This window comes from Mustela nigripes, chromosome 13 (genome assembly GCF_022355385.1).
Source record: "Mustela nigripes isolate SB6536 chromosome 13, MUSNIG.SB6536, whole genome shotgun sequence".
NCBI classification, from domain to species: domain Eukaryota; kingdom Metazoa; phylum Chordata; class Mammalia; order Carnivora; family Mustelidae; genus Mustela; species Mustela nigripes.
In genome coordinates this window covers 59,963,323-59,981,716 of record NC_081569.1, presented here as the reverse complement: position 1 = coordinate 59,981,716, position 18,394 = coordinate 59,963,323, and the positions used below count along the sequence as shown (strand labels likewise).

Sequence of the window (18,394 nt, the reverse complement as noted above, 5' to 3'; positions counted from 1 at the left end):
TCAAATAGAACACAGTCATCTTTTTTAAAGGATCAAGCTCTTCTATCTGCTAACCATAAATTACAGTATTTTGCTGGGTCAGCTGTGATTGTAGATTTATTCTTCAATTTATAGTGATGAGAGTGAAGATGGACTGGATGACAGTAATCCTTTATTGCCTCAGTCTGGGGATCCCTTAATTCAAGTTAAGGAAGAACCTCCAAATTCATTGCTTGGAGAAACTTCTGGAGCAGGCAATTCTGGAATGTTAAACGCATACTCGTTGAACGGAGTTCTACAGTCAGGTCAGTGTGGTGTGAGATCCCTGTTTGGACTATCAGTTCTCTTGGGGCAGTCTTCCTTTCATTTTTGTTGTTCTTTATGTTTCTTTACACAGAATCAAAATCTGACAAAGGGAATTTATATAACTTCTCTAAGTTGAAGAAAAGCAGAAAGTGGCTAAAGGTAAGAGATAAGGCAAATGTTTATAATTCAAATAACCTACTAAAATTACAAATAGAAGGGAAAGTTATTGACTCATTCTGACACATGAGCAGAGATTTCTCTAGACATGAGTCTTCTGTGGGTGTGATTTTTTTGAAGAGATTATAGAGGAAAATCTAGAGGCCTCAATGAAGTTCATTTTAGCAAACATTTTTTATTATAAAGCACTGTGCAGAGCAAAGAGTGAAAAGAAACGGGAACCTTGCCCTCCCTGGCTCACATTGTAATCAGGATTATTAATGTCTTTTTCATTAGTTCTTGAGTTGTTGGGATGTTGATTGAGTACATCCTACCTGCCAGATGCTATTATACACAGACAGGGTTCTTGCACTGTAGAGCTTACATTCAAATGGGGGGAGGCAGTGAGTAAGTCTGTAAACAAATAAATAAAATGGCTTCTTTAAAGAGGTAACATTTCATCTGATTTCTGAATGGTCAAAGCTATGTGAATGTTTAAGGAAAGAGCATTTCGGGGCACCTGGATGACTCAGAGGGTTAAACCTCTGCCTTCGGCTCAGGTCATGATCTCAGGGTCTTGGGATCAGGCCCTGCCATCGGGCTCTCTGCTTGGCCGAGGGGTGCTTCCCCTTCTTTCTCTTTGCCTACTTTTGATCTCTGTCAAATAAATAAATAAAATCTTTAAAAAAAAAAAAAAAAAAGAAAAGAAAAGAGCATTTCAACCAAAAGGAACATAACTATAAAATTCCTAGAAAGGAAGCAACTCAGTATGTTTGGGGGAGAAAGAAGGCTAGTATAGCCGGAGCACAATGAAAGAGGGAATGGTAGAAGATGAAGTTAGAGAGCCTGATTGTGTAGGGCCCTGTACACCATGTTAAAGAATTTATTAAAAATTAAAGTATTTTATCCTGGTAAATTTCTGTGTGTATTTATAGGCAATATAGAGTGTTTCTATATTTTCTGTGGGTGTTTATAGGCCAGGAAATGGTAGACTCTTGTTTACACTCTTTTAAGATTACTGTTATTGGCCCAGCTGAATTAAGGGTAACATTTCTTCTGTTGAAACGAATTATTTCTTTATTATTTTCTTGTGAAGGAGCTCAAAGTAATTTAAAGGCATTTTTTCATTATAATTATGAGGTCCTTTAAAAGGCTTATTGTAAAAGGCTACGCTCAAAGTAATTTAAAGGTGCTCTTTCATTATAATCATGAGATCCTTTAAAAGGTTTATGGATAAAGGCTTAATTTGGTTCATATCAGTGAGGCTTTAAGCTGTTGGCAGTGCAAAAATCTTTGTTTAGCCATCACATTCTTAAAAATTGAGATACCATTCACATGCCATAAAATCCTTTCAAAGTGTGTATTATAGTAAAGTTCTGTACAGCCATCACCACTAATTCCAGAACATTTTCATCCCTCCAGAAAGAAACTCTGTGGTTATTAGCAGTGAATACTTCCTATCGCCCCTGGCAGCCACTAATCTGTTTTCTTTCCTTACGGATTTGCCTGTTCTGGATATTTCATCTAAATGGAATTATATAATATGTGACCTTTTGTGCCTGGCTTCTTTTACTTAACATAGTTTTCAAGGTTCATTCATGTTGTGGCATATATCAGTACTCCATTCCTTTTTATGGCTAAGTAATATTTCATTATCTAGATAATAACAAAATCAGTTCAAGATTTTTTGGGTTGTTTCTGTATTAGTTATCATGGCTGGCTTGTTTTAAACTCAAAGGTTGTGGGTTTTTTGTGTGTTTTTATTTTTTTGTTTTCTTAGTTTTTCCCTTGGTATTTGACAACTAAAATATCCTACATAGAGTTGTAAGTACTTAGTGAAATCCAGCTTTTTTGTTCTTTATAGCATTTCCATATGTTAGTGCTCTTGAACTCATGCCCACTAGGTTCAGTTGGTATCCTTTTCTTTTCTGCATCAGTTGGGAAACTGAAGTTACTGTCTTCCAACTGTCTTTATTCTTGTGTTGGGAAAAGATGCTTGGGTTTTAGAAGGATTTGCCCCATAGTGACAGATTCCATTCCCATTTCCTTCTGTTTGCAGAGCATTCTGCTAAGTGATGAGTCCAGTGAGGCAGATTCTCAGAGTGAAGACAATGAAGAAGAAGAAGAAGAGGAAGAACTCCACCTCAGCAGAGAAGAACTTCATAACATGTTGCGGCTGCACAAGTATAAGAAACTTCACCAGAATAAGTATAGCAAAGACAAGGAGGTAAGAGAGTTTCAGTGGAAATCTCAGACCTTCGTGCCGTGTACTTAATTTAGCCTGTTTTTAACATTCATTGAAGACACATCATTTTACCTTTAGATGGTGGTGGTGGTGATTCTATTACAAGCTTTATTGAAATATAGTTCATATACCAAAAATAGCCTTTGAAATCAAGTGTACATTTCGATGGTTTTTAGTATAGTCATAAAGATGTGTAACTGTCACCACTACATGATTCTGAAATGTTTTCTCCAAAACGAAAACCCGCTCCCCTTAGCTCTTGTCTTTCATTTTCTCCCATTTCCCTCAGCCCTAGGAAGCCACTTAGTGCTATAAATGTGCCTGTTCTAGACATTTCATGCAAATGGAACAACATTTGGTACTTTATGTCCATCTTCTCACTTAACATGTTTTCAAGCTTCATTCATATTGTAGTTTATATCAGTACTTCATTCCTTCTTATTGCAAAATAATATGCCATTGTGTGGGCATACTGCATTTTACTGTCCATGTATCACTTAATGAATTAATTGGATTGTTTCTGTTTTGGGGCTTTTAGAAATGATAGCTATGAAGAGTGAGTTGTTTTCATTTTTTGGCTGTTACAGATAAAGCTGCCTTGTTGATTGGTATACAAGTTTTTGGTGTGCACGTTTGTTTTCATTTTTCTTTTGTATATACCTAGAAGAGGAATCACTGGGTCATATCATAACTCTGTGCTTATCATTTTTGAGGAACTGCCACGCTGTTTTCCAAAGTGGCTGCACAATTTTAAATTCTAGGGGTTCGTTTTTTAATGCACTTGCTCTTTGGAAATGTCCCTATCTTGAAAAACTCTTCTTACTAACATTAGATTGATAATGGTTTTTAGTCACAACTACTTGAATACTGTTACCAAAGCCTTCTGATTTTCGTTGGAATTGTGGTGATTTGAACATGATGAGCAGTAGAATTATTTGAAGACCTAAAAACTTTGTAACAATTGGTTAACATCCAAGCTAGTTCAGAAAGCTTTGAATAATATGCTAAAGGTTAGGAGTGCCTGGCTGGCTCAGTCTGTAAAGCATCTGACTCTTGATTTTTGGCTCAGGTCATGATCTCAGGGTTATGAGATTGAGCGCTGGGTCAGGCTCTGCACTGGACATGGAGCCTGTTTAAGATTCTGTCTCTTCCTCTCCCTCTGTTCCCCTCTCATACCCGTCCTCCACACCTGGAGCTCTCTCTAGGGGGAAAAACATATCTGTATATCTATATCTATATAGTTATATAGATTTGTATATGTTGTGAAGTTTATAAACCTGCAGAAATAATAAGTAGTAAGGTATCTGACTGCTTTGACAGAGTTCCTTCTTCAAGTACGGTGCTAGGCATTTGGTGCTTGAAATATTTGATCTTTTTTTTTTTTAGCATAGTTGACATAAAATATTAGTTTCACTTATACAACATAACTGATTTAACATCTCTATACATTATATTATGCTCAAAAGTGTAGCTACCATTTGTACCATACAACACTATTATTATATCATTGACTGTATTCCTTGCGCTGGGCCTTTTATTCCCACAATTTACTCATTTCATAACTGGAAATCTGTATTTCCCACTCCCTTTCTCCCATTTTGCCCAACCCCTGTCACCCTCCTTCCCTCTTGACAACCATCAGTTTGTTCTCTCTTCAGGTCTGATTCTGCTGTTTGTTTTTTAGATATACCTGCAAATGTGTGTGTGTATGTGCATGCATACATGCCACATTTTTATCCATTCACCAAACAGTGGACACTTAGGTTGCTTCTGTGTCTTGGCTCTTGTAAATAATGCTGCAGTAAACGTGAGTGCATGTATCTCTATCTCTCTCTTTCTCTTCTTCTTTTTTTTTTTTTTTAACATTTTATTTATTTATTTGTCAGAGCACAAGCAAGGGGAATGGGAGGCAGAGAGAGAAGCAGGCTCCCCCGCTGAGCAAGGAGTCCGCTGTGGGGCTCCATCCCAAAACCCTGGGATCATGACCTGAGCCGAAGGCAGCCGCCTAACTGACTGAGCCACCCAGGCACCCCACACGTATCTCTTTGAATTAGTTTTTTTATTTTCTTCGCTAAATACCCAGTAGTGGAGTTATTGGATATGATATTTCCACTTTTAGTTTTTTGAGGAACCGTCGTACTATTTTGAGAGTATCTCTAATTTGCATTCCCACCAGCAGTGCATGAGGATTCCTTTTTCTCTACATCCTCACCAACACCTCTTTCTTGTGTTTTTGATACTAGCCATTCTGGCAGGTGTAAGATGATATCTCGTAGCTGATTTGCAGTTTCCTGATTAGTGGTGTTGAGCATCTTTCCATATGTCTTTTGACCATTGGTATGTCTTTTTCAGGAAAATGTCTATTTAGGTCCTTTGCCTGTTTTTTTAATCATATTGTTTGTTTTTGGTGTTGAGTTGTATAAATTCTTCACATATTTTAGATATTGACTCCTTATTGGATATATAATTTGCAAATATCTTCTCCCATTCAGTGGATTACCTTTTTGCTTTGTTGATGGTTTCTTTCACCGTGCAAAAGCTTTTTATTTTGAAGTAGTCTGATCGTTTATTTTTGCTTTTGTTTCCTTTGCCTTATGAGACATATCTAGAAAGATGTTGCTATGGCTGATGTCAGACAAATTACTGGCTCTGTTCTTTTTTAAGGTTTTTATGGTTTTAGGTCTCAAATTTAAGTTTTTAATCCATTTTGAGTTTATTTTTGTTTGTAGTGGTAGGAAGTGGTCCAGTTTCATTCCTGTGCATGTGGCTGTCCAGTTTTCCCAGCACCATTTATTGGACAGACTGTCTTTTCCCCATTTTATATCTTGCCTCATCTGATACAGATTAGTTGGCTATATAAGCATGGATTTATTTCTGAGTTCTCTATTCTGTGTTGGGGGAAAAATTTTTTTTTTAAAGTATGCTCTATGTCCAACATGGAGCTTGAACTCATAACACTGAGATCACAGGTCACATGGTCTACCAACTGATCTAGCCAGGTGCCTCTTATTTCTGGGTTCTCTGTTCTGTTCCACTGATCACTGTGTCCCTTTCTGTGCGTGCACTCTACTGGTTTGATCACTACAGCTTTGTGGTGTATCTTGAAATCTGGAATTGTGATACTTCCAGCTTTCTTTTTCTTTCTCAAGATTGCTTTGGGTACTTGGGGTCTTTTGTGGTTGTATACAAATCTTAGTACTATTTCTTTTAGTTCTTTGAAAAAACGCATTGGTATTTTGGTAGGGATTGCAATACCTGGTCTTTTTAAAATAGAAGTAAAACATATATGGGAAAGTTCATAGATTTTAACTACTATAGTTCAAAGAATGCTCATTTAATTTTGACCATTGACAGGGTACCTTGTGATAGTTCTCCATGTCACTCTTCTGTCCTAGTTTCAGTTCTTAGACTGGCTGGAATCTAGGAAAGAGATTGAGGAATGGATTGTTTACACTTATATTCATATTTATCCATTGGTAATAAGTGAGACAAAATTAATGTGCGTCTTGGAGGTCAACTTAAAAGCAGTGTTTGAAAAAAATCTCTCCCTGGACAGAAAAAACCAATCGATTATTCATGTGTTAGAATTCTGGTAGTGTAGGCATTATCCATAATATTGTCAGCCTCTATTAGTGGGATATATAAAGACTGAAAAGGCTTGAAAGATAGGAGAATTGCGGTAGCTAGTGACTCTTTGATCTAGATAGACCAAAAGCCAGAATAACAGATATCAAAACCTTACTAAATCAGACGACTTATTGGTAATAGAAATATGGTTTATTTCTTGTTGATGAATTCCATGCGGAGCCCCTTCTGCAGAATTGCATCTCTCAAATATGTGTCACTTCCAAGCAAATATTCTGGTGGAAATTCAGAAGCATGAAGTGTTTTCCTTTCTTAAGTTATTTTCAGTAACTTGCCATGTATGTACCTGATGAACCCATTTTGTTTTGAAGTAAGGAAATAGTTCACTTTGAGGTACTAAATCGTTATGGGTCTTTTTGTGAGAAGAACACCATATTTAGGAGCTCTGGTTTTTCTCCGGCTAAAGTTTTTGTAGTGAATATGATGTGAAGGCTGGCTTAGAACTCAGACCCGCCCCTATAAGCCTCCCTGTCTTTGCTTCAGTTACAGCAATACCAATACTACAGTGCAGGCCTGCTGTCCACATACGACCCTTTCTATGAGCAACAACGGCACCTACTTGGGCCCAAAAAAAAGAAATTCAAGGAGGAAAAGAAACTTAAAGGTGAGCATACTGCCCTGCCTTCCATGTTTACTCATTCTTAGTATTAGGGTTGTGTGTAGCCTGGTAGTACCTTTGGACTTTGAACGTGATCCATGTAGTAGAAACTTGCTTTATCTGGGAAACCCTAGTCTTCCCCTAAGTAATACCCATTGTTAACCTTATTTCATATTTGGTTTATGATCTTTTCTGAAATTAAAAAGACATAAGGACTGTGGATTCCTAGCCAGAGTTTTAAGCCAATTACTTTATCCCTTTTTTCTTCTACATACTCTTCCAAATGTTGAAACTGTTCTGGGAGAGGAAGAAGTTGGTTACACACAGGGAAGTATGAAGAGCAACCTGAAGTGTTAGGAATAACTCATTATTGTTGCTGTATGTGGAACTTTTAAATAGATCACCTCTTGATAATCTTGTGCAGTGTTTGTTTGCATGTTTGCCAGGAAGTATGTTTTCCTCCCTTACTGAGCTCTAAGCATCTGGAAATCAGGAAGGAAGTAGGAAGGGAAAGTTTTAAACTATCTGTACAAGGCAGATTTTTGCCCCTGAAGGTATGAACTCTACTCAGAAATTCTTTTCAGTGTTCTTCCCTTTCTCCCACATCTGCTAGTTTATCTCTATTTTCTTATCCTCCACACTCTCACCCCCAAATTAGTTTTTTATTCCATGTATGATTTTCTCTTCACAGGTTGTAATGTCCTATCAGCGCATTGTTTTCTTTCTTTGTTATTTCTCTTTAATCACCTTACATTGCCGCCAAGTAGAAATGTTTCCTTCCTCTTGGCCATTACTTGAGCTCATGGTACTTTGAAATCTCCTTTCCTGTTGTTGGGTTCAACAGAAATTCAGTTTTTAGATTTTATTCTGTGTTTTTCTTTCATGTCAACATAGGGAGTATCCAGTGTTCTTTCCCAAGGTAGTGAGATCTTCCTCTTGGAATATTCATGGGCCTGAATTGATAAAGAGATAAACATTGCCAGCCTCAAGTGGAATGAGGAAAGAACCTTGAACTGTCTTAAAGTGATGAGGTTATTTGTGGCTCTCTTGTGTGGAAGGGAAGAAATGCAGGGTTCTCAGTGTCTGTTTCCTTTGCAGCCAAGTTGAAAAAAGTAAAGAAAAAAAGGCGAAGGGATGAAGAACTTTCCTCTGAAGAATCTCCTCGTTGCCACCACCACCAGACCAAAGTCTTTGCCAAGTTCTCTCATGATGCACCACCTCCTGGCACCAAGAAGAAGCACTTATCCATTGAGCAGCTTAATGCTCGTCGCAGGAAAGTATGGCTCAGCATTGTGAAAAAGGAACTACCAAAGGTACGTGGGTGCCTCCAGCATAGGAGATGGAAGAATATTTTGTCTCCCTGCCCTCTAAAGAGGAGCTGTGAGAGCTAGATACCTTCACAGTGTTCAGAAAAGAAACTGATCTCTTGAATTAAGATCATGTTGAAGAGTACCCTTGGCAATCAACCATTTTTCTAGATTTTGATCAGAATTCACAAAACAGTTGTATGATGTTCATTATCCAAAAAATGGAGGGAAACCTCTTTGAGAAAGGAAATCAGTTTTTTTACTTACCGTAGTAGAGATTTGACAGCAAATTGATAGGTAGTAATAGAGGAGATTAAACTGAAATGGTAGACTAACGTTTCGTAGAGAATCTGTGAATATTTGGATATTACTGAATAACCACAGGTATTGGAAAAAATGTAAATGATGCAAGAGAAAGATGTATAAGCATTCTTTTTGCTCTTTTAATTTGTTTGGGTTTGATAACATTTTATTTTGATACAATTTCAAATTTGAAAGTTTCAGGAAATGTGCAAGTAACTTTTCTCAGTTACTTACCAGTTGTTTGCATTTTACTTAATTGCCTTATAAATTGTGCAATCCTAATAGAAAAATGAAGAGGATATTTTCTGAATTTAGAAAAGTATCAACCTAAGGAAAGTCTGTGTGTAAGAATTGCTGGAGAGGAGAGGGAGACAGTAAGAGACTCTTAATCTCAGGAAACAAACTGAGGGTTGCTGGAGTGGAGGAGGCTGGGTGGGATGGGATGCCTTGCTGATGGACATTGGGGAGGGTGTGTGCTGTGGTGAGGACTGCGAGTTGTGTAAGACTGATGATTCACAGACCTATACCCCTGAAACAAATAATACATTATATGTTAATAAAAAGAAGGGGGCATCTGGGTGGCTCAGTGGGTTAAGCCTCTGCCTTGGGCTCAAGTCATGATCCCAGGGTCCTGGGATCAAGCCCTGCATCGGGCTCTCTGCTCAGCAGGGAGCCTGCTTCCTCCTCTCTCTCTGCTAGTCTCTCTGTCTACTTGTGATCTCTCTCTGTCAAATAAATAAATAAAATCTTTAAAAAGAAGAAGAAGAAGAAGAAGAAAGAAAAAACCACAAAAAAGAATAGCTGGTGGGGTGACTGGGTGGCTCAGTGGGTTAAAGCCTCTTGCCTTCAGCTCAGGTCATGGTCTCAGGGTCCTGGGATCGAGCCCCGCATCAGACTCTCTGCTCAGCAGGGAGCCTGCTTCTTCACTCTCTCTCTGCCTGCCTCTCTGCCTACTTGTGATCTCTCTCTGTCAAATAAATAAATAACATCTTTTTAAAAAAAAAAAAAAAGGAAAGAAATGGCCTCAAAACTGGAGATACATCCCACAGGACTGTAGGATTGGTTCAAGAACCATGGAGCAAAACTTAAGAAAATAAAACAGTAGCAGTTAGCTGGGATAGAAGATAAGACCAGCTCTTCCAAGAAACATGGATGCCCCTCCAGCATCCCTTGATGGTGCCTACCCTGCTTCCCTGCTTCATACAGGTCATAGGATACATTCCTTCCAACTCAGCTATGCTTCAATTTCAAGGCTCTCCCAGACCATTCCGTTGGCCATAAAATAGTCCATTTTGGCTGCTGCCAAGATCCTAACATCTACTCCCTTTTCCCATTATGGATCCTTAACTTCTTTCTACAAGCTTCACTGGTAATGATCTTGGTTCTTCATCTCTGCAAAGAACTTAGAGAAATAAGCCAGATATAAGGTCCCGTGTTACAGTGATTTGCAATGATTCCCATACGAGACAGGTACAAGATCAACATGACATGGATGCATTTCAGAAACATGCTCCATGAAAGAAAAAAGGCACAAAAGTGATAGATCTACATAGTGGGTTATTATAGTTAAAAAAGAAATAATGAGGACGATGTTTCTGAGATGATATGGAGTAATTTCTAAGATGTGCTGTTAAGTGAGAAAAGCAAACAGAAACAGGTATCTATAGTATTTACCTTTCATGTAAGCAAAATAAAAATACAAGAAAATACACAAATCCTCATTCATGCAAAAGAAATTCAAGAAGGAGAAACCAGAAACCAAAGTGTTGATTTCTTATAGGGAGCAGGTGGGGAAAATGTAGAAAGAAAGAGGGGAATGGACAGGTTAGCAGGGATGAGGGGGTGTCTTCAAATACATGTTTTTATATGTAGGACTTTCAGGATTCTAGTGATGTTTCGTATGTCCCTTGCATGCCCCTATGGTAAAACCGTTAAAACCAACCAGGATGTGGGTGAAGAATGAGATTGAAGGGCTATGTGGGCAAAGTATAATAAAGACAGAAACAAATGCTTATCTGCCTTAGAAATGAATAATAGAATCAAGTTGCAGGGACAAAGAAAAGGGCTCATAGAAGTTACTGAGGAAGTCAGTATTTTGGTTGGATATGTAAGGCTGAAGACCAAAAGAACTCTACATGAATACTACAATTGATATAGTAAGTGTTTCTTAGGAGAGGAGTGGATGAGTAATTTTGGAATTACTTTAAATGCATACTAGAATTGAACAAATATGTCGTAGTTGACAGCCAGTTTGTCATACTGTTGGAAATGCTAATGTGAAGCCTTTGAAATTCATAGGTTTTGATATGTATACAGATAGATGTGTACAGAAATGTAGTTGTCTGTGTATGCATAGGTTAGTATGCATATGTATTTATTTTCTGTCTTTGCTGGGAGTGCCTAGAAACAGTGACATCCTGGTAATAATGAAGGTATCTTGTGCCCAGGTCTTGATTTCCAAATACCTTTATTCTCTAATAAAAAGGAACCAGAGCTCCTTGGAGAAGTAGTTTATTCCAAAACTTCGCAGGGAAAATGTAAGATGAGCCTTAAACTTCTTGGAGTGTCAGAAAGTAAGGATGTGCTTGAAGAAAGATGAGTGTGGGGGATTGTCAAAAGAACACAAGAGCTACCTAAAGGAGCTCCTCATGGTCAAAGTTAGAATAACTGAACACCAAATTTGTTAATAATAATACTGGGGTGCCTGGGTGGCTTAGTTGGTTAAGCATCCACTCTTGATTTCAGATAAGGTCTCAATCTGGAGTTTTGAGTTCAAGTCCTGGATTGGGCTCCATACTGGGCATGGAGTTTACTTAAAAAAAGAAAAAGAAAATACTGAATTTTAACATACAGATTAAAAGAAATACCTTTGAGTCCATATTCTTTTAAATAAATAATCAAATAAGTAAGGTAGAAGGAATAGCTTTTCCTTGCAGTAGAATTCCAGTTAATGAACACAGAAGGAAGGAAGTAGAGAACCCTCATTACACAAATACCACAGTGATAATTGTTGCAGACTGGATCCATTGATGAAGACTGAAATTAGAGGATGAAGGTTAAAGGAGACACAATTTGCACAGACCAAAAGCATCTACTCAGTATACATATAAGCACAAAAAGAAAGATAGTAGCTATTGTGGTGAAAATTGGCAGAATCTACCTTGCCCAAATGATCTAAGTAGTCACTAGTAATATAAATTTTGACCTTGTGAATTGGATGTGATGCATGAGAACACATCATTTCGGTGGTATTCTTGCCAGAATGCATAATATTATTCCAATCATGAGAAAATATGAGAAAACCACAAATTTTGGCACATTCTATAGAGTAACTGATGGGGGCCTTTCAAAAGTATTGAGGAGGTAAGAGAAAGATTGAAGAAATGTAACATACAGGAAGAGACTAAGGAGAAAAGAAACTAAATACATGGAATCCTGTTACAGGATGCTGAAACAGGAAGAGGATTTTAGTGGAAAAATTGTTGACATTCAGATAAGACGTGTAATTTAATTAATATTTTACTAGTTTTATTTTCCTTTCTTAGTAATTGTTTTCTAGTTACATAAGATGCTAAAACTAGGGAAAGCAGCAGGAGGGATGTAAGGAAACTTATTTTTTGCAACTTTAAGTCTGAAATTAGTTCAAAACAAAGGTTTTTTTTGTTTGTTTGTTTTTTATAATTTTTTTTTAAAGATTTTATTTATTTGACAGAGAGAAATTACAAATAGGCAGAGAGGCAGGCAGAGAGAGAGAGGGGGGAGGAAGCAGGCTCCCTGCAGAGCAGAGAGCCCAACACAGGGCTCGATCCCAGGACCCTGGGATCAAGACCTGAGCCAAAGGCAGAGGCTTTAACCCACTGAGCCACCCAGGCGCCCCCAAAACAAAGTTTTAAGATGATATGGCAAGAATAATGCAAGGAACTGCCATGTAACTTTCACTCATATTTAGCAATTGTTTGCTTTGTTTCCTTTTTTTTTTTTTTTTAAGATTTTATTTATTTGTCAGAGAGATTGAGATCATAAGTAGGCAGAGAGGCAGGCAGAGAGAGGGGGAAGCAGGCTCCCTGCTGAGCAGAGAGCCCAACATGGGGCTCGATCCTAGGACCCTGAGATCATGACCTGTTCTGAAAGGCAGAGGCTTTAACCCACTGAGCCACCTAGGTGCCCCTCCTTTGGTTTTTCAAATTTCTGTTATATTAATGCATACTTTTTTTTCTCCCCCATTTTGAGGGTCAGTTTGACACTTTGTACTGAACTTCTTTGTAATAGTTTAATATGTATTTCTTAAGAAAAAGGACATTCTCTCATACAGAACAACAGTGCAGTTACAGAAATTGTTATCGGGTCCACAGACCATATTCAGATATCTCATCAGTTGTCTCTGTAATGTCCTTTATAGGACTTTTTTTTCTTGATTCAGTCCAGGATCCAATCCAGGACTCTGTGTTTCATTTGTCATACCTCTTTAATCTCTTTTAAATCTGACACAGTGTTCTTTCATGACATTTTAATTTTTGAATAGCATACCCCTGTTACTATGTATAGTGTTTGGGATTTGGGTTCATGAGATTCCTCATTATTAGATTTGCGTTATGCGTTTCGGGCAGGATTACCAATGGAGTGGTGTGTCCTGGGTATGCTGCACTAGGAGGCACATGACACATCGTTTCCAGTATGATACTAGCTTTGATCCCTTGGAGTGTTGGTGCTTCCCTACTGTACAATGACTGCCTTTCTTCCCAAACCAGTTAGTAAGTATTTTTGGAGAGAAACTTTAGACAGGAACATTCTTGATGGGAGGAGTTAAGGGAAAACCCTCTTTTATCTGATGAAGAGGCTTCAAAATTCTGCTTTTCTGGGTCTCCTGGCTGGCTCAGTGCATAGAGCACATGACTCTCAATCTCAGGATCGTGAGTTTAAGCCTCACATTGGGTATAGAGATTACTTTAAAAAATAAATAAAAACATATTTTTTAAAATGACGCATTTCTGATCAGGAATTCAACAGAAATATTTGAGATTTTTGTCTTGAACATGGCAGTAGCTGCTTAAGCATTAGTAAAAGAAAGTTTTTGAGGGACGCCTGGGTGGCTCAGTTGGTTAAGCAGCTGCCTTCGGCTCAGGTCATGATCCCAGCGTCCTGGGATCGAGTCCCACATCGGGCTCCTTGCTCAGCAGGGAGCCTGCTTCTCCCTCTGCCTCTGTCTGCCATTCTGTCTGCCTGTGCGCGCTCTCTCCCCCCCTCTCTCTCTGATAAATAAATAAAATCTTTAAAAAAAAGAAACTTTTTGATAAAGGACTAAAAATTCTCCTAAGCAGACAGTCTGAAGTGGGAATTTTATAGAAATGGCATTTGGGCTGTCTGTAACTTTAAACCCACTGTTTGTTCAGAATTAGGGGCAGAGTGCTTTAACAGAGAGTCACCCAGCTGTGCCTATGCTGTGTCTTCTCCCATGTCAAGTGGATCATCTTAGGAAATCAGGTTTCTTTATTGAGGTTTTTGTTTTAACTAAATTGGAAGACAAAATAAGCAGTTGGTGACTGGCTTGTTGGCTCCTGAGTCATCTTGTGTTAGGTCTGCCTTGGAATTTTTTTTTTTGAGAAGATGAAGCTTAAGTGTTGGGAGAAATTAATGGTAGCAGTAGGTTTGTCTTGGTTGGAGGATAGAATCACAAACTGGGAAGCTAGTTTACCTCTCCCCTAGCAGTTTCTGTGTGTGAGTGGCTACTGTCTCAGCTTCTTTGCAGGTTGGTTCTGGAAAGCAGTGTGTTTTAGTCAGGATGGTGTATGTTGGGTATGTTGTTATATTTCCTAATCCACTTCAAGCCTTAAGTATAACTTAAATTCTTTCCAGAGGATGCAGAAGACTCTATTTAAGGCAGCCCCAGGCAGTATTCTTAATACTGTTTTAGTAGTTTTGTGTGTGGTTCTCAGTTGCTGCATTAGGATGACTTTATTTTTTTTTTAACCCTTGAGGAGTTGAATAAAAGACAGTGTCAGTCTACATAATCTTATTTCAAAAGGACTCCTAAATGAAATAATTGTCTTTGAATATTTTAGGCCAACAAGCAGAAAGCTTCAGCTCGTAACCTGTTTCTCACCAATAGCCGAAAGGTAAATTATAGTTTTGTGTTTCCCATTTTATGTTATGCTGGATCATATTTATGTTTGCTGCTCTTGTATCTTGTGACCTATTGATAATGAATCTGGGAGTACCTAAGAGAATTTCTAAATGTTCTCAATTTATTTTAAAAATACAATTGCTCTTCCTCACATTTCTGGTATTTAAACCGTTTTGGATGAGACCATAGCCTGCTCTGATTCCTTAGGGAGATCATGGAAGCTTCCTGTGCTCAGTCTCTTTAAGAAATGATGATGTTAATATCAGTACCTTCCTTTAGAAGGAAGTAGCACAACTCCTTTGAAAGCTGTGAGATCAGATGAGGTAATGTTATTCTGTTTCCTGTGCTGATCACTCATCACTGGTTTACTTACCTGTAAAATGAGTATATCGTTACTACCAACTTCATAGAGTTTTTGTGAAGAATAAATTAGTTTAATATATGTTAGGCTTAGAGTGGAGCCTAACATATAATAGGCATTAATAACTATTACTCTTAATATGTGTGGTAATACTTTGTAATTTCCCAGCACATCTCAGATCATTGTTTTTTTTCCCCATCTTCTAAGGCACTGTGTATATAGATTTCTCATACCATGTATTACCCCAGGGTTTGGGTCACAGTACCATATGGGGATATTAATCATTCTGGGAGAGAAAGAGATGTGGCCATTGGAAGATTGTGTGCACTGACAAGACTGAGGAATTAGAGCTCAGGGAGAGCTGGCCCTAGTTTTGGGTCTTCTCTTTTGTGAGAATGTTGTTGTCATCTGCAGCTTGCCCACCAGTGTATGAAGGAGGTACGTCGAGCTGCCTTGCAGGCCCAGAAGAACTGTAAAGAGACCTTGCCTCGTGCCCGCCGCCTCACCAAGGAGATGCTTCTGTACTGGAAGAAATATGAGAAGGTGGAGAAGGAACACCGCAAGCGTGCAGAGAAGGAGGCCCTGGAGCAGCGGAAGTTGGATGAGGAAATGCGGGAGGTATGACAGTAGTATAAAATTTTGAAACCCTGATTGCTGCAGCCATATTGAGAGGTTGTTATGTACCACATAAATTAAAAGTTAATCAATGAGATCATTGAAAAAACATTTTAAGAATAATTTTGAGGATAGTATCTTTAGTTTGATAAGCCAATTCTGTTTTTATCCTTTCAGTAAGTCCCTCTTTCTGGCCTTCACCTCTCTTTTTTCTATGCCAAGTTTTTCTGTTCTTTGTAGCCTTATTCCTCTATATATTTCTGGAGGCCCAAAAAAAGGAAAAAAAGGGACAAACGAAAGAAAAAAAACCCTTATAGCTTATCTTGGCTTGGTTCCAGGTACTGTCTGCAGTTTTCTTCCTTGTTGGAAGAGCAGGGCTGGCTGCCAAATTTAGGGTCAGATAGGAACAATAGACAACTAGTCTAGTTTTGAAACCCATCCCCCCACCTGTTTCACTGGTTTAACTTTCAGCCAGTACTCCTCTAAGCTTGATGTCAGTTGATGTAGGTGGTTAGATCGTTCAGGGAGGCAAGAGGAGAGAGTAGGAAAACAAAAATTGTGTTGCCATGAGCAAACCAGTTGGGATGTGTGGAAGGAAAGTTGAGGTCTAGAGGAAGAGAATCAGGGGATTGGTTAATGTTTTCTTTCAGGTATGGGTAGTACTCCTGTCGGAGCAGAGGTGTGGCCATTGCTGAGCTCTTCATCTTCTGTCCTTTATCATGCCTTTGAGAACCAATATGGATTTTGCCCAGTTTACTTATTTCCCCTGGGTAACATTTATCTTCGCATGCAAGACAAACATATTAGTGTGTTAGGAAACATTTGATGCTATCCGGAATACTTACTGAATTTAGAGGCATTTGAGAGTTGGTCACAGATCCTGAAGTTTTACAAGCAGCCAGACTTCTAGTCTAGGTTTGTGAGACATTCTCTCAGTTTTGTTGATAGTTAACGGATGAGTTTCCTTCATGTCTTTCTCCAGCGTGTTGAAACTTTGTTTTTCTTTTAGTTCACTGTGTTCATTTGAACGCATAGTAGTTGATTTTTTTAAGGTTAAAGGAGATAATGCTTGTTTTAATTTAGAGAGGTTTCCTTGATAGAATGTTAGCTTTGCTAACACACTAAACATAAACACCTGTATCCATTATGAAAATAACTCCGTTTTCTGTTAAACTGTCTTTCATATTTCCTACTCGTTTGAATCTGGCTCAAGTACTGTAAAATCTTAAAGAGAGAGCATAGTTTTATGTAGCATACTTTAGGACTGGTCTCCTTTCTTGATTAACTTTCCTTGTTGTGTTTTTGTTTTTCATTTTGGGGAAGGTAATGGATCAAGGATAAGTCCGCTGTACCTCATATGAATTTTATAAAAATAGTTAATGTAAAGCAGTGACTCTGTGTGTGTGTGTGTGTGTGTGTTTGATCTCTATTCATATTATCACAGATAAATATATTCTGTTTTCAGAGCGTTTTCTTCCTTTGATTGGCTTCTCCTGAATTGACTTCCCGAAAAATTCATACCTTCTAGTCACTTATTTTGATTTTGAGTGATGAAGATTTTTTCACATGTTTACATTTTTTAAGATATTAAAACTAAACACATGTATCTACATCCAGGTTGTGGAGTAAAAATGCATTGGTTGAGTTTAGTTGGTGTCTCAGTGCCACTCTAGGAAAGTAATACAGTAAAGAAATAAGCATTTTAGACAGAAGCCTAATGAAGAAAAGACTTCAGATTGTAAATAAGAGCAAAACCCATGTTATTGTTAGATATAACTAAAGGTTGTTCTTTGCTTTTAGTACCACTGACTTGGATTATAATAAAATTATGCACTAGCAGTTAACTACCTTTCTAAGGTAGAAGAATTTGTAAAAGAATTATATGTAAACTATATATAGATTTGGTGAATTCTGTTGATCACCTTTGTATATGATTGATGATTTTAGTCTTTTAGTGAAAATAACTTTGTTCTCCTTTAGGCCAAGAGGCAACAGCGAAAACTGAACTTCCTAATCACCCAGACAGAATTGTATGCCCATTTCATGAGTCGCAAACGAGACATGGGTCATGATGGAATTCAGGAAGAAATCCTGAGGAAACTGGAAGACAGTTCTACCCAAAGACAAATTGACATTGGTGGAGGGGTGGTAGTTAATATCACACAGGAGGATTATGGTGAGTCCTGAAGCGTTTGGTGAGTGGATCGGGGTGAAATTTGAGGGGAATTTCATAGAGAATAGTGATCAAGATGACATTGAGCTCAGAATAAAAAGAAGTAGAGGAAGTGGGTACCCTCCATTTTTTTATATCTAAGGTTATACACCTGATTAGTTCTTGTACATTTTATATTGATTGGTAGGTAATGATTAGTAAAAGAGAATTTTTTGCATGGAGTAGGGAAAGTATGAATAAAACAAACATACAAAATAACTTTTATTAAAGAATTTGAAAAGGAAAGTGTATGTTTATATGATCTTATAAGTTTGGGAATATTTTATATGTTTTGATTTGTTAGTAGAATGGAGGGTATTTTACCAGAAGAATTCAGTGAACATGTCTCAGCAGAGCAAACTATCTGTCACATACTAAGATTCTTAGTGATGCAAGTCCAGCATAAGAAAAAGACTGTGCAGTTGTGGTATTTTTAAGATTTTATTTATTGAGAGAGAGAACGAGAGAAAGCACAAGTGGGGAGGAGAGGGAAAAGCAGGCTTCCTACAAGTAGGGAACCCAGTGTGGGCCTCAATCCCAGGACCC

General features: G+C 38.0%; 1 protein-coding gene across 3 annotated transcripts in view; it reads left to right on the top strand.

The window, feature by feature from the left end:
- Nucleotides 1–18,394, top strand: part of INO80 (INO80 complex ATPase subunit) — a 140,116-nt gene that overhangs the window by 31,498 nt on the left and 90,224 nt on the right. For all 3 annotated transcript variants that reach the window (XM_059372556.1, XM_059372555.1, XM_059372554.1), the window contains exons 3-10: nt 115–284; nt 377–444; nt 2,501–2,668; nt 6,815–6,935; nt 8,028–8,242; nt 14,599–14,652; nt 15,436–15,639; nt 17,617–17,812. In XM_059372556.1, the coding sequence (XP_059228539.1) occupies nt 115–284; nt 377–444; nt 2,501–2,668; nt 6,815–6,935; nt 8,028–8,242; nt 14,599–14,652; nt 15,436–15,639; nt 17,617–17,812 (1,196 nt within the window). The remainder of the gene's footprint in view (nt 1–114; nt 285–376; nt 445–2,500; nt 2,669–6,814; nt 6,936–8,027; nt 8,243–14,598; nt 14,653–15,435; nt 15,640–17,616; nt 17,813–18,394) is intronic.